General features: G+C 43.5%; 1 protein-coding gene across 2 annotated transcripts in view; it reads right to left on the bottom strand.

Moving 5' to 3' along the window:
- Positions 1-15,179, bottom strand: part of SCN8A (sodium voltage-gated channel alpha subunit 8) — a 122,982-nt gene that overhangs the window by 66,785 nt on the left and 41,018 nt on the right. For both annotated transcript variants that reach the window (XM_039241351.1, XM_039241350.1), the window contains exons 6-10: positions 13,700-13,921; positions 12,220-12,283; positions 10,130-10,271; positions 7,300-7,506; positions 6,142-6,435 (exon numbers count right to left, since the gene is read on the bottom strand). In XM_039241351.1, coding sequence (XP_039097282.1) covers positions 6,142-6,435; positions 7,300-7,506; positions 10,130-10,271; positions 12,220-12,283; positions 13,700-13,921 — 929 coding nt within the window. The remainder of the gene's footprint in view (positions 1-6,141; positions 6,436-7,299; positions 7,507-10,129; positions 10,272-12,219; positions 12,284-13,699; positions 13,922-15,179) is intronic.

Here is a 15,179-nt window from a genome sequence, read left to right as displayed (position 1 = left end):
GGAGGTGGCCCTCGTATTCCAAGGAAAAACTGAGGATTTTAGGGGGTCCATGTCAGCTGTCTGTTGGGCCAAGGCCTAGCAATGACTGGGCTGCTTAGGATGTGATGAATTAGTGATTTAAATGTTCGAAGCCCATGCCGTATTTCACTTTTCCTTCACTTCACTTTTCCTCACAAAATAGCTTGTTCTTAAAGTGCGGCCTGGGGACTCCTTGGGCTCCTGTGACCCTCTTAAGGGGGATCTAGAGGTCAAAACTATTTCATAACAATATAAGATGGTATCTGCCTTCATCACTTTCATTTTCTCACAAGTATAGACTGGATTCTAGGAATCTGACAGTTTTACAGTATTTAGACTTTTTCTATGAGCTTTTAGTGATAATACCGTATGTGATTTTTAAAACTTGTGTGTGGCAGGACTTGGAAGATTTCAGTGAACTCAGTAACTCAGTGAACCAATGATCAATTTCGCAAATGATCATTTGTGAAATGATTTCGCAAATGATCAATGCATGATGCTACTAATCACTCATGAGTTAAAGATCTATGATGATAAATACAGCAAAGGATTTTAATGTAACAGACTTACTGATACAGTTTCAAGTTCCAAACTGCTACTAATCACTGAAAAAAGAATAATTGCTGAGTTTTGGAATAGCATCAAAGATGACTATTCATAATTATCTGAAAAGGCTTTTAAAATTTCCTCCTTTTTTGGTTAATTTTTAAAACACCTTTTATTCTTTTTTTAATTTTTTAATTTTTTAAAAACATTTATTTATTACTGACAGACAGTGAGAGACAGAGCACAAGCAGGGGAGGGGCAGAGAGAGAGAGCAAGACACAGAATGTGAAGCAGGCTCCAGGCTCTGAGCTATCATCACAGAGCCCAATGCGGGGCTCGAACTCACAAACCGCGAGATCATGACCTGAGCCGAAGCTGGACGCTTAACCGACTGACCCACACAGGTGCCCCTTAAACACTTTTAAAAAATGTTTATTTATCTTTGGGACAGTGAGCAGGGGAGGACCATAGAGAGAGGGGGACAGAGAATCTCAAGCAGGCTCCAGGCTCTGTGCTGAAAGCAGAGAGCCCAACATGGGGCTCGAACCTATGAACTGTGAGATCATAACCTGAGCCGAAGTCGGATGCTTAACCGACTGAACCACATAGGCACTACTATTCCTCCCTTTTCTAATTACATCTGTACAAAAAGTAGATTTCCTTCAAATAGGTCAACCAAAAAATTTTTTAAAAAGCCAGGCTGAATGCAGAAGCAGATATGATATTCCAACTGTCTTCTATAAATTATAGATTAAAGAGATGTGCAAAAATGTAAGTACTACTTACAAAAAAGTACTACTTTTTCCACAAATTTTGTTTTTTGGGAAAACAGTTCATTCTTACAAAAATATTTATAATTTGTGTTAAAGGTAGAATGGATTTATCTTATTTATTTATTCATTCTAAGATTTGCTTTTTTTTTTTTTAAAGGGGGGAGGGGCTTAGAGAGAGGGATGGAGCATCTGAAACGGGCAACCTGCAGTCAGCACAGAGCCGGATGCAAGGCTCAAAACCATGAACCCAAACTAACCCAAACTACAAGATCATGACCTGAGCTCAAGCCACCCAGGCACCCTTATTTTTAATATTTATTTTTTTCAGTAATGTCTATACCCAGTGTAGGGCTGGAGCTCACAACCCCAAGATCAAGAGTCATGTTCTCTATAGACTAAGCCAGCCAGGCACCCTATCATTATTATTTTTAAATAAATCAGTAAATAAACGTGTTTACTGTCTTTAAAGTTCTTAATTTAATAGTAATTATTAAACTACATATTATAAATATTTAATTATTAAATTTCTTAATTTCTAATATGATAAATTAAATGCACACTTAATAAAGGCACTTTGGGGTCTGCAATGTTTAAGAATATTAAGGGGTCCTAGGGACACCAGTCAATTAAGCATCCAAGTCTTGATTTCAGCTCAGGTTCAAGATCCCAGGGTCTAAGATCGAGCCTGGTGTGGGGTTCCACACTGGGCATGGAGCCTGCTTAAGATTTTTTTATCTCCCTCTCCCTCTATCCCTTACTCTTTCTCTCTCTCTAAAAAAAAAGAAAAGAAAAGAAAAGAAAAAAGAGTATCAAGGGGTCCTAAGACCAAACAGCTTTGAGAAGTGCTATCATAGAAAAATTAAAATACAAAAAAAAGAGAAAAATTAAAATGCAATGCAAAATTGAATTTAATATTTATAAACTGTTCTAAGCCCTAAAACCACAGCAGTAATTTTATCGAGAAATGAGTAGGAGATTGGGTGGGCAGGTGTCTGAAGGGGCTCTCTGCAGATCTGGCAATACAGGAACTGAACTGAAGCCATGTTCACTGGTGAGCCGACAAAAGAGATGACCGTGGGTGAATGGAGGTGAGTGGGCAGGGAGCGGCCACACTGCATACAAGCTCAGCAGTCCAAAGGACCGGGTTCAAATCTTGACCAAGCTAGCCATATAACCTTCGATAAGTTAATGTCTCCAGGCCTCAGTTTTAGTCATTGTTCCAGATAAAATCAGAGGAATGGCAGAAGAGTCCTGGGACAAAGAATATTACTTCTATGGAGGGTTTCTAAGCAAGTCTTGGCAGACAGCCACGGCCTCTAGGAAGCTACACTTTTTTTTCAGATGGAGAAATTAGAGGGAGCGAACATTTTCATGCAAAGAGGGACATTTCAGAAGCCCAGTTTTATTTTTTGAGCTAGGGAGCAATCAGTGCAACTCTGTGCTAAGCCAAAAGATTAATCAGAGACCATTCAATAACAGCACCAAGGTATTCATTAACCAGCTCAGTGATGGCTGTCAAGACAAGGGCTGGATTACAACAAAGCTGCAATCATCCTTTTCCCCAAAAGAGGCAGAACCAGGAGAAAGGTGAGGTGAAGGTGAGACAGAGATGGTTCCAGGCCACAAAGAAGCCCCAGAAGGGGTGAAATCAGATTTATAAAAGTCCCCCATTCATTTGTCCAACAAATATCTGAACATTAGCCTATGCGGGCCTTGGCTTTGGCACTTCATCTAAGAGAGGAAAGAACAGTAGGAGTCCACATGGAGTAAAAAGCAACACTTAAAGAGATATGTAGGAAACTAGTGGAAAGATAAAATGGTAATTTCCAGTGAGGTGTGGAATGGGGGAGGCAGGTAAGGTTTTCTGAGAGAAGGATGTGAAGACTAAGTACGATGTGGACGCAGAGAGAGAGAAAAACAGGCCATCTTAGAGAGGGGGTTTCTGGAGCAAAACTGAAGGTAGGAAACAAACACCGTAGACGAGAAGCATCTAGTGGTTCATTCTGGTGTATGTGCTGGTGGCTGACAGGGTGCAGTGACGGGGGACTGAAAAGGCCAGGGAGCACAGTGATTCCCAACTATGGGCTGGCACTTTGTTAGTAGAGAGAGTGAATCTGTTTAGGGTAATTTCCTCTCCTAATCTTTGTAATAACTATCCTAAACTGTCAATATTTTCTTTAACACCTCCTACCCCCATTTCTTTAAACTCAACCTCTTGGAGCGCCTGGGTGGCTAAGCATCTGACCCTTGATCTCGGCTCAGGTCATAATCTCATGGTTCATGGGTTTGGGCCCCGGATTGGGTTCTGTGCTGAGAGTGCAGAGCCTGCTTGGGATCCTCTCTCTCTGCCCCTCCCCTGCTTCTGCGTGTGCTCTCTCTCGAAAATAAATAAACTTTAAACTCAACCTCTCATTCCCTTCAATAGGACTTTGAATTTCCTACATTACTGCAAACCAGAGACATTCCAGAGTCATCTTCTTCAGCTTCCTACTCCCCATCTACAAACTTGGCCACACCCACATTTCCTGACATTTTGGGGTAAAAGGTAACCTTTTCCTGTTAGAGACTCTATCTAGTGTCACATCTTCCAAGACTGTGCTCTAGTTTCTTTTCTGTTCCACTCCATTTTTGACCTCTACTTCCCCTTCTTCTGGGCTCCCCCACCCCAGATTTTAAAAATACTTACCTTCCACCCAAACATTTCAAGAAGCTTCTTGAGATGTCTACACTCACTGTCTCCAGTTCCCACCTAATATGGCATCAATCCTTATCTGGCCCTGAAGCGTGTCTTTAAAGTGTTCAATGACTCCGATTGCCAAATCCAGTGCTTATTTCCAGTTCTGATCTCAGGAAGCATTTCTGTTAACTTTCAATCCACTGACCACTTGCCTGCTTTCTCCAACCTCTGTGCTCTCCTGGCTTCACCGAACTGGTTCTCTCAGCCTCTCTAATACCTGTCCATTTGTTTTCCTCCATGAGCTCCACCTGCGATGCCCATGAACATCAGCAGTGGGCCCCCTAGCCCACTGTTCCTTCAGCTGACATGACCCCTTTGAGTACCTCATCAGGTCTCACAGTTGCAATCACCACCTCTTGACTCAGGACCTCTTCCTAGAGGCATCATTTGACTATCTGTATGTCTAAAAGACCTCTCTGCTTGGTTACGGGGTGTCCAAACTGGAACCTACTTTTCTTCCACACCTGGAGTGTCCTTTCTTCTGCCTTCTTACTCCCCCACCAACACACACACACACACACACACACACACACACACACACACACACAACCTGACTAATTCCTGTTTACGCTTTATTTACCTTCCCGAGAAGGTCTGTGCCGAATCTCCGGATTATGGTAGATCTGTGCCCTCTAAAACACTCCAGCTTATCTCAATTACGGGAAAACATGGACCCATCCATGCTATTATAGAAATAAGTTTTGGTGGCCACTCCATTATGCTATAAGCTCCTTAGGTCAGGGACTGTGTTTTTTTTTTTTAAATGTTTTTATGTTTCTTTATTTTTGAGAGAGAAGGAAAGACAGGGTGTGAGTGGCAGAGGGGTAGAGAGAGAGAGAGAGGGAGACAGAGAATCAGAAGCTCTGGGCTCTGAGCTGTCAGCACAGAGCCCAATGCAGGGCTTGATCTCTTGGACTGCAAGATCATGACCTGAGCCAAAGTTGGATACCCAACCGACTGAGCCACCCAGGCGCCCCTCAGGGACAGCGTTTTAACCACCATGAATCGCTGGGAGTCAGCATAATCCCTGATGCACAGTAGGTACTCTGTAACTGCTGGGTGGTGAATCATGAGAGCTCTGGGTTGACGGTATACACAACATAAAGGAGAGGGAGAATGATCAGAGGAAACAAACCCGCAGTGGATAACTGCGGGAGAACAGACTAATACAAAAGCCTGAACTAAGACTGAGCTAAGAGGGTGGGAATAAGGGGCTGGATCTACGAGATTCTGCTGTGACCATGTGAATAGGACTGGCAGAGGCTGAGCTGGGAGGGGAAGGGTGTCAGGGAGAGGCACAATGGTCATCTCTGGGAAATAAGACACTGGGCACACTGCCAGGAGACCGGTAACTGTAGTCTATTTCATGCCATACTAACTTTCTAGCATTGCCTTAAAATTGGGAATTTAATGGCCTCAGAACCGGATTTTGGTAGTGTTCTCTGAAATCCCAAAATAGGTGTTATGTGGTGATATTTATAGTAATAGGGTGCTCAGTAACTATCTGTAAGTCCCCTCGTCTCTCTTTCTCTTAGTTTCCCCATTTATCAAAGTTGGGAACAACTGGAGGCCTTTAACCCACCACAGGCTAATTTATCAGCATGACACCATATATCTAGAATAATTAATTACTAGAATTTGCCACACTCAAATAAGGTGACCTAGAGTTTCAGGTCTATTCTTCTTTAACCTACAATTACATGCAATTCTTAAACAGAGCTGTTTGAAAGCTAAATTCTGATGTTCCAACGCTTATGGAGAAAGGTAGAAGGGAAGGCCTACTGGTGGGAAAGGGACTTCAGGGCTGCAGGGAGGCTACCCGAGGGGATCACGCGGTCGTAGGGCTGGCCCAGAGCAGAGAGACGGGGGCAGCACTGGAGCAGAGGACGGCCCTCACACGCCCACAACGCTCCCTCTAGAGGACAGTATGGACCATGGAGAGGCAGACCTGAGGATGCAGGGAAGAGGCTGGAAAATGTAGAGCAAAAGCGGGGCGGGGAATGTGACAATCAAGTGAGATTAGCAAAAGGAGAATTTCTTAGGCTTATTTGACCCAGTGCAGCTTACCTGATTCATGATGGAAAACTTTCTGCCTATTCTGTTGTCTGGCAGCCGAAAGCCCTTCCTCCGCATCCCGTCTTCCGACTCTGACTTAAACACCTTTTCAGGATCCCCTTTTTCCTCTCCTTCGGAGAGTTCCTTCTGCTTCCTCTTCTTTCTCCTGTTGCGCCTTTCTTTGGCACTCTTGGAACTGAGTTTGGATATTTCAGAGGAGCTCCGTGGAGAGCCTGCCCCTTCTTCACCTTCTTCCTCTATGGCGTCTTCTGAGACCGTGCCTGCGGAGGTGGCCATCGCTGCCGCCTGCGGGGGTCGGGGGACACAGTGACAGGCCAGTCAGAAGCAGTTAACTGCAGCCGCAAGGAGCCAAGCAATCAGTGCAGATCGTTTCCCATGGATAGCGGAGGCAGGGGCAAAGGAGGAGGGCGAGCCAGCCTGGAGAGGAGACGGCGGCCTGGACCTGGCTGTCTCCATTCCTGGGTTCGTCTGTTCCGGGGCACGCAGCCCTGCGCAATCAGAGCGGAACCTGGGGGGCATCGACTCTGGGCTTATCCTCAGAAGTATCTCTGACAAGAATGTGGCTGCCTTCTTGGTGCCAAAAGATTTCTTCTGGACAACTCTGAACACGAATGCTAAGAAACCCAGTTATACCTTATGGGCCCAACAGTGTCAAAACGCATGTATGTTTGGACAAGGATCAGACAGCAAAGTGCTAGGGTGGTGGGATCACTAGACTGTTTTTCCCATTTCACTTTACTCTTTCACCTGGATCTTCTTTTCCGTTACAACCAATATTTCCACGATCGCAGAGAATGTGTGAAGGAGCTGCTAATGATTGCCTCAGCAAAAAGGCTGTGCTTATAGGAAGCATGACATGTACTGCTCTGGCCACTTGCCCCCCCCCCCCCCCCCCACCGCCTCTCCCAGCCACCCTAGCAATTGAACACTAAACAGTTGAGAAATTCAACCAGAGATCATATCAACAGACTATGTGGCCGTGAAGACGAATGGAATAACCGGGCCAGCCATCTGCAGTTGTTACTTGGGTCCTTTTAACCAGATTGGTGGCTTCTAATTGACAATGTGCCTAGGAAAGATCAACTGCAGTGGCAAATCAGGCTGGGCCTGAGTCACGGCGGTCTGGCCGGCAGGACGCTGATCACCAACCTGTGCCTCTTCCTGTTGCTTCTTAAGTTGCTCCAACATTGCTTTGAATTCGGCCTCTTTCTGCTCGGCCTCCTCCAGGGTTGCCTGATTCTGTTCTTCATAAGCCATGGCCACCACAGCCAAGATCAAGTTCACCAGATAGAAAGAACCCACAAAGATGACCAAGACGAAGAAGATCATGTATGTTTTTCCAGCAGCTCGCAGGGTCTGTAAAGACAAAGACCATTTTCTTTTCTTTTTTTTTTTTTTTTTTTAAATGTTTATTTATTTCTGAGACAGAGAAACAGCACGAACAGGGGAGGGGTAGAGAGAGAGGGAGACACAGAACCAGAGGCAGGCTCCAGGTTCTGAGCTGTCAGCACAGAGCCCGATGCGGGGCTGGAATCCACGAATTGTGAGATCATGACCTGAGCCGAAGTCGGATGCTTAACGGACTGAGCCACCCCGGCATCCCAGACAAAGACCATTTTCTGAGTGCTGTGAGTCAAATGAAGCAGGCAGAAGCGAGTTCATGGGTAACAGTCCTCTGCAGGGGCACCGCTGCATTTCTGCCAGAACAGGACCTTGGTGTGGGTGTGCCTTCACACTGCAGAGTACTTAGCACCCCCAGGGGCCAAATGGCTTCCTCTAGCCTCAGTTCAGAGTAAATGTCATTAGTATCTCCCATGCCTTGTGACAGAAAAAGTCCTCCTCCATTTCCACATACTCCTGATACACTGCTTTCGTGGAAAAATGCTTGATTTTTTTTTTAAAGGGGAAAATGCTGTGAGCTAAGAATTATATTTGACTTTGTTAGCTGGTTCTAAAACCAGCTATAAAGTATAAAGAAATGAATACAAGACTTCAGCTCATTTATCTACTGGTCCTCAAAGAGCACTAACAGACAAATTCCATCTTAGGAATCGGGTCCAAGTCAACGGAAGTCCCCATCTTGAGTGACATCCTTCCTTTCCTTCTGCAATAGGGTGGGTTTTTAAAGAACAGAGGAGAAAAAAGTAGGAAGGAGGATCCTAGGACTATTTCTTTCACTAGCTGTGAGTAAAGAGACATCAAAGAAACTTGGGTTTTAGGTTATGTATATGCAACTCACTCTGTTTAGATTTCATCATTATTCTTTTCTTTTTTTAAAAAAAATATTTAGGGGCACCTGGGTGGCTCAGTCAGTTAAGTATTTGACTTTGGTTCAGGTCATGATCTCACAGTCTGTGGGTTCGGGTGCCGCGTCGGGCTTTGTGCCGACAGCTCAGAGCCTACAGTCTGCTTCAGATTCTGTGTCTCCCTCTCTCTCTGCTCTACCTGCTCACACTCTGTCTCTCAAAAATAAATAAACGTAAAAAAAATAAAAAAAAATTTTTTAATGTTTATTTTTGAGGGGGTGGAGGAAGGGGCACACAGAGAGAGAGACATGTATCCGAAGTAGGTTCTAGTCTCTGAGCTGTCAGCACAGAGCCTGACACGGGGCCTGAACTCTCATCAGCGAGATCATGACCTGAGCCAAAGTCTGACGCTTAACTGACTGAGCCACCCAGGCACCCCCACTGTTATTCTTTTCAACTACAAATATTTAATGGAACTTAGCATCAACTACATATGTTTCACAAGAAAGATTTGAACCTGAGAGAACTCTAGGCTGTTCAATAGAAAGTAAGAATTCCTTACGGGCTCTGAATTAGAAGGGCTCTGAATTAGAAGCTTCCCTTCAAGGGGGGCCTGCATGACTTAGTTAAGTGTTTGACCTCAGCTCAGGTCATGATCTCATGGTTTATGGGTGCGAGCTCTGCAGCTCAGAGCCTAGAGCCTGCTTCAGATTCTGTGTCTGCCCCTGTGTGTCTGCCCCCCTCCCCTACTTGCATTCTGTTTCTCTCTCTCTCTCAAAAGTAAATAAACATTAAAAAAAAAAAAAAAAAAGCTTCCCTTCAAGACATTCCTTCATGCCTGAAGGAGAGACACAGAGAGATAAAGCACAAGTGGGGGAGGGGGACAGAGAAAGAATGAGACACGGAATCTGAAGCAGGCTCCAGGCTCTGAGCTGTCAGCCCAGAGCCCAACGCAGGACTTGAACTCAAACCGTTGAGATCATGCCGTTAAGCCAAAGTTGGATGCTTAACCACCTGAGCCACCCAGGCACCCCAACATGTTTCTTATTCTTGAACTGGCATCACCAAACACCAGAGTCAAACAGAAAACAATGAATTATCATGGAATTTCTAAGCTGAAAGACCCTTAGCAATCACCTAGACTTACTTCTCCATCACCAGCAGCAAAGTTAAAATACTTGCCCATAATCACCAATGTAGGCCAACAGAATGGCAGACCTTTTTTTTTTTTTAATCTGTCACAACCTATCTGAATAAGTCCACATATGTTACAAATCTCAAAAATATTGATATGTTTAGAATCCCAGGTCTTTGCGGATAGAAATCTTATCTTTCTAATGTCTAGCCTAGTGCTTTGTACAGTATGTTTAATTGATGTTCCTTAAAAAGCCTCCCTAAGCCAAAAATCTGAGCAGAGAAATACTGCAGATGGTCTGGTGAAACAACAGGAAGTAAACCGAGAGCAGATTCCCAGGCCAGGCAAAAGGCTGTCAAGGCTGTGAGCCTCTACAAGTTTTACATGACTGGGCACTAAAGAGACAGGGGCAAGAGCTGGGAGAATTCAACTAATTTTGTAAGTCAGCCGACTCTGAGAAATAATATCCCAAGATCCTGCATAATATCTTCACTGAAGTTCTCTTACACAGAATGTCTTCAAGCCCACATACCTTTATACAAATTCTGTCACCAAAGAAAAAAAAAGCAGCACTCAAAGAAGAGGGATTACTACTTACCAACTGATACAAGTTTTCCCAGTAGTCCTGGGTCATAAGGCGAAATAATGCCAAGAAGGCCCAGCTGAATGTATCAAAGCTTGTGTAGCCATAGTTGGGGTTCCTTCCTGCTTTCATACACTGGTACCCCTCTGGGCATTGCCTGAGGAAAGAAAAGGAATTTTGGGGCTTTTCAACATAATTCTATCCAATTCATCAACTATAAGTCATCTCCATGACTATGGAGATAACAAATAACCATCTAGAAAGTCAGGCCAAAATACAGGTATTACAAAAATAAGGTCAACTTTTCAAAAAAATGAGGTCTTGGGGACAGCCTAGGATCAGAATCACCAGGCTTGCCTCTTTAAATTGCTGATTCCTATGTTCTACCCAGAGTAGGAATAAAAGCTCTGGATATGGGAGCCACGAATCTGGATCTTAAAAAAAAATGTCTATTTATTTTTCAGAGAGTGGAAGTGGGGGAGGGGCAGAGAGAGGGGGACAGAGGATCCGAGCATCTGCAGTGGGCTTCGCACTGACTGCACGGAGCCTGATGTGGGGCTGGAATTCACCAACTGTGATATCATGACCTGAGCTGAACTCGAAGCTCAACTGACTGAGCCACCCAGGTGCCCTCCGGGATCTGCGTTTTAAAGAGATGATTTGTATGCACACCAAAATTTGAGAACCACTGTCCCAGATTCATACCGATGTGCAACTCAACCAAATTCATCTTAGCTATGATCCCAAATGACACATGGCTAGCTGGAAGTTCCTCTTCATCATCTTTATTCTCTTAACACTCACCAAGAGGACCTATGTCATACTGGGAATTTCAGTGACCTCACTTTTACCAGCTCTCCTGCTTTTAGACTCATATGATATGTATTTCAATGCAACTTCTGGTATCTACTTTGATATAGAAATTAAATGGACATCTAGTTGTCATGGTCATCTTAAAATACTAATTCCTAGAGGACCAGTATACTCTAGAAAATGATGTGACACCCTCACTTTTATGTAACCTTCTGTTTCCAAAGCCTTTTTATATATGTTATCTAATTGCATCATTACAATCAATAACCCTTGAAGGAAGTGTGAATTATTAATTCCATTTTATGGATGAAGAAATTGAAGGTCAGCTAAGTGAAATGGCTTGCCAAAAGTCTTAGAGCTGAAATCAGCAAAATCAAGATTTGCATTATGTTGTTATTATTATGTTGTTATGTTGTATTAACTTGTGTTCACAGCAGCGTTACTCACAGTAACTACAATACGGTCCATTGACAGTTGAATGGATAAACAAAATGTGGTTTGTACAGACAATGGAATATCATTCAACATGAAAAAGGAAGGAAATTCTGATAGATGCTGTCACATGGATAAACCTTGAGGACATCATGCCAAGTGATAAAAGCCAGTCACAAAGAGACAACTGCTGCATGATTTCACCTACATGAGAGACTTAGAGCGGTCGAAATCATAGAGACAGAAAGTGGAATGGGAGGGGAGGGGGAAATGGGGAGTTAGTGGTTAATGGGTATGGTTCAGTTGGGAGGAAGGAAAGAGCTGGATGGTGGATGGCTGCACAACCATGTGAATGTACTTAATGCCACTGAACTTAAAAATGGCTACAAGAGTAAATTTTATGTTCTGTGTATTTTACCACAATTTTTTTAAAAATGGAAAAAAATTACTATGCTGCTACTCATTCCCTTCCCCGTGCCGTCACGCCTAGTATGTTTCCGGTCATCGTTGGTACTAATCTATCACCAAGACAGTGTCCCTGCTATATACGTTATTAATTAATTGTAGTGTAAGACAATGGGAATCTATCAGAAACAGGCAAGATACCTGGGGTTGTAGATGCCATCCTTCTTAGCCTTTTACGTTTTTTATCTTGGCTTGAGACTATAGTCACATTCACCTACTAGTGAAATGCCAATTTTGGACGAATAAATATGAAACAGAAAGAAAATCTGAGCCAACCAATACGTCAGACCCAGTTAGGATCTACTATATGAGCACAAAGAAAAGTGAAAATACTGCCCATCTTCATCTGACACATTATTTTAAGGGACAAGAATAAAATTAGGTGAGCCACTTACCCAGCATCAGAACTGTTCCCACAGAGTAAAGGTTCCAGCATGCCAGGAACCGTGTAAAAATTTGCTAGAAAAGTTTGAAGAGGCAGGAAATGAATAAGGCACATACAAGTGAATGAGAGAATCAAGTTACACTATTCCTCATTAGCCCCAGCAGAAATGGTTGTTGATTTTAGCTCGCATAAATCTTTTCTGACAGAGGAGAACCTGATAAAAATTCTTCCCTGTTATTTTCATATATATACTTAAAAATGCTACCATGTCGTCCTAATACAATGCTCTTTTCACACACACTTGACTTCCCCTCATATTTCCAATCTATATGCTAGTTTCTGGGACTTGAAATTAAGGGGTCTAAAAGTGAGTTTTCTGAGCTCCTTATTCCTTTGTACAACTTTGGCCTTCTATCCTTCTTCTTTATCCACGACAAACGAAAATCCTCACTGATCACATTACCGTGTCTTATATTAAATTAGAAGGCAGGTTTCCCTTTCCTGTATGTGCCCCTGAAATTCCCTTCGCAACATTTTCTTACGGCTACTTAACTGCCTTTATTCCTCAGAAGTGACTAATAGTGGTATTGTTAACTTTTCCCCATTTTATTTTATTAAAAACTTTTTTTAAAAATATTTGTTTATTTTTGAGAGAGAGAGAGAGAATGTGTGAGCAGGGAAGGGGCAGAGAGAGAGGGAGACAAAGGATCCGAAGTAGGCTCTGCACTGACAGCAGAGAGCCCGATGTGGGGCTCAAACTCATGAACCACGAGATCATGACCTGAGCTGAAATCGGACACTCAACTGACTGAGCCACCCAGGTGCCCCGGTCCCCATTTTATATAAGTACCACTGTTCCCCATTTTATATAAGTACCACCACACCAAACGTTCCTTAGCATAAGACCCAGGTGGTTTGATTCCTGAAATGAAATGATTCAAACTCTTTAACTATAATAGGTTCAAATGCTTACTTAGCGATTACCTGACTCCCCACACCAGACCGACTATGAGGTCTTAGTAATATTAAGAGAGCTTACCATGCATATTCTGAACTAAATGTTTACGTATCTGAGCTTACCCAACTAGAGCAAACGGTATTTTTATCAAACTCCTAAGCCTGATTTTCAAAGCAAAAGTTTAGGAGTGCCTGCAGAAAAGGTACAGTTTCGTCTATGGCCATACCACCCTGAAGGCGCCCGATCTCATCTGATCTCGGAAGCTAAGCAGGGTCGGGCCTGGCTAGTACTTTGATGGGAGAAAAGCTATAGTTTCATTTTTGGCTTTAAAAGGAGAGAAAAAAAAAAAAACGCCAGAGTGCACTTCTGAACAAATCCTACCCCAAGGAAAGGGAACAAGCTCCTCAGGCTGTTTCAGTAGTACTGGATTCCTTTTCAGCCCCAACTACTTTTAATGCCCAGTGATGGCTTCGGACCACCTAAACAAGAGACAGGCTTGTCTTGCACTTCTTGCACGAAGGGGCCCACCTACTTTTATTATTGATATACTCTTCCCAATCAAAGCCTTTGGTGCCATTTTCCAGATAGCTCTCATTGAAGTTTATGGGCCACACAACACACTTGTTTCGCAGATTTCCCATGAAAAGCTGCAGTCCAATCAAGGCGAAAACGCTCAGGCAAAACACTGTCAGAATCATCACGTCTGACAGCTTCTTCACTGACTGGATGAGGGCACCCACAATGGTCTTCAGGCCTGCGGAGATAGAAGCCCCAGAATCAGAGTCACCTCATACCCTCCCCCTCTTCCCCTATCCTCCCTCTAGGCTACTGGCTTCTACTCCTCCCCACAGCACCACCCTCAAACCAGGGCCACTTTGTCTCTTGGGCCATGGGAATGACAATGAGTCAGCAATATTACCAATCTCTCCAGAAGTATCAATTCTAAATTCAATAATTTTTAAAAAGAAAGTTCCTTCTCCAACACACAGCTCTCTTCTTCCTGTACTTTCCTGAGTCTGACTGCTGTTTAGCCCCTCAAATGAATCAAGCTCTTACTTGCCTCAGAGCCTTCCTACATGCTGTTCCCTATGCCTGGAATGCTTCCTTGCATTCATTCCCCTGTCCTACCTACCTAACTCCTATTCATCCTTTGGGCTCAGCTTAAATATCAAATCCTCCAGAAAGTCTTCCCTGACTTTACAATTCTTCTCCCTCCTTCCATTATTGTTAATAATTCAATAGCACCTTATATTTTCCTCTGTAGCATTTATCATAGTTATAATTAATTATTTATATCTGTCTCATTCACAGCCTTATCTAGACTGTCTAGCCCATGGCAGGTACTCAGTAAATATTTGCTGAATAAACAAATGGGAAAATCAGGGACTGAGGAGGTTTCCTGGTTGGACAGAGAAGTACTGGAAAGTTTAAAAGCCAAGTAGTGAGAAAGTACGATAAATATTTTCCCAAGAGCTCTGGAGATGCAATCCAGTATTTACGGTTCATCTTTCCATTTACAAATACACCTCACCTTTTCTGTATCACATATATGCCCTGTTCTCTACAACTGACCTTTTTTCTGTCCTAGGTTGAAAACAAAATAAAAAACATATAACCCTCTTGGATTTGAGGTTTAAATGCAAGCCACTGGTTCAAATTTGAATCTGCAGGTAGTTTTCTTAACTGCACACGGAGTGATCAGTGATAGGGGCCACAGGAGAGCATGATTGTGGGCTCCTGATGTTTGGGTCAAAATGGATTCTGTGTGAGGCTCTTCTGGGAATGCCCGGGCATCAGGCCATCCCCAGGACATAGCCAGAAAAGAACTGAGCACTCTAGGGATGCCAGTGCACCAGGGCAGATGGGAGGCAAACACAGCACCTTGACACACAGGCCTCAAGAGTGACTGTACTCCCGATCCACTTCTGAAGGCAGGAATGGCAGACTGAAACTCAGGAGAAGTCCTAAGCTTGGCTGTGAAGTGTGAAGCGAGGTATAGAATTACTCCTCGT

The sequence above is a fragment of the Hyaena hyaena genome, unplaced genomic scaffold (assembly GCF_003009895.1).
Source record: "Hyaena hyaena isolate Hyena2069 unplaced genomic scaffold, ASM300989v1 scaffold_192, whole genome shotgun sequence".
Classification (NCBI taxonomy): Eukaryota; Metazoa; Chordata; class Mammalia; order Carnivora; family Hyaenidae; genus Hyaena; species Hyaena hyaena.
This window is presented reverse-complemented; position numbering and strand designations above follow the sequence as displayed.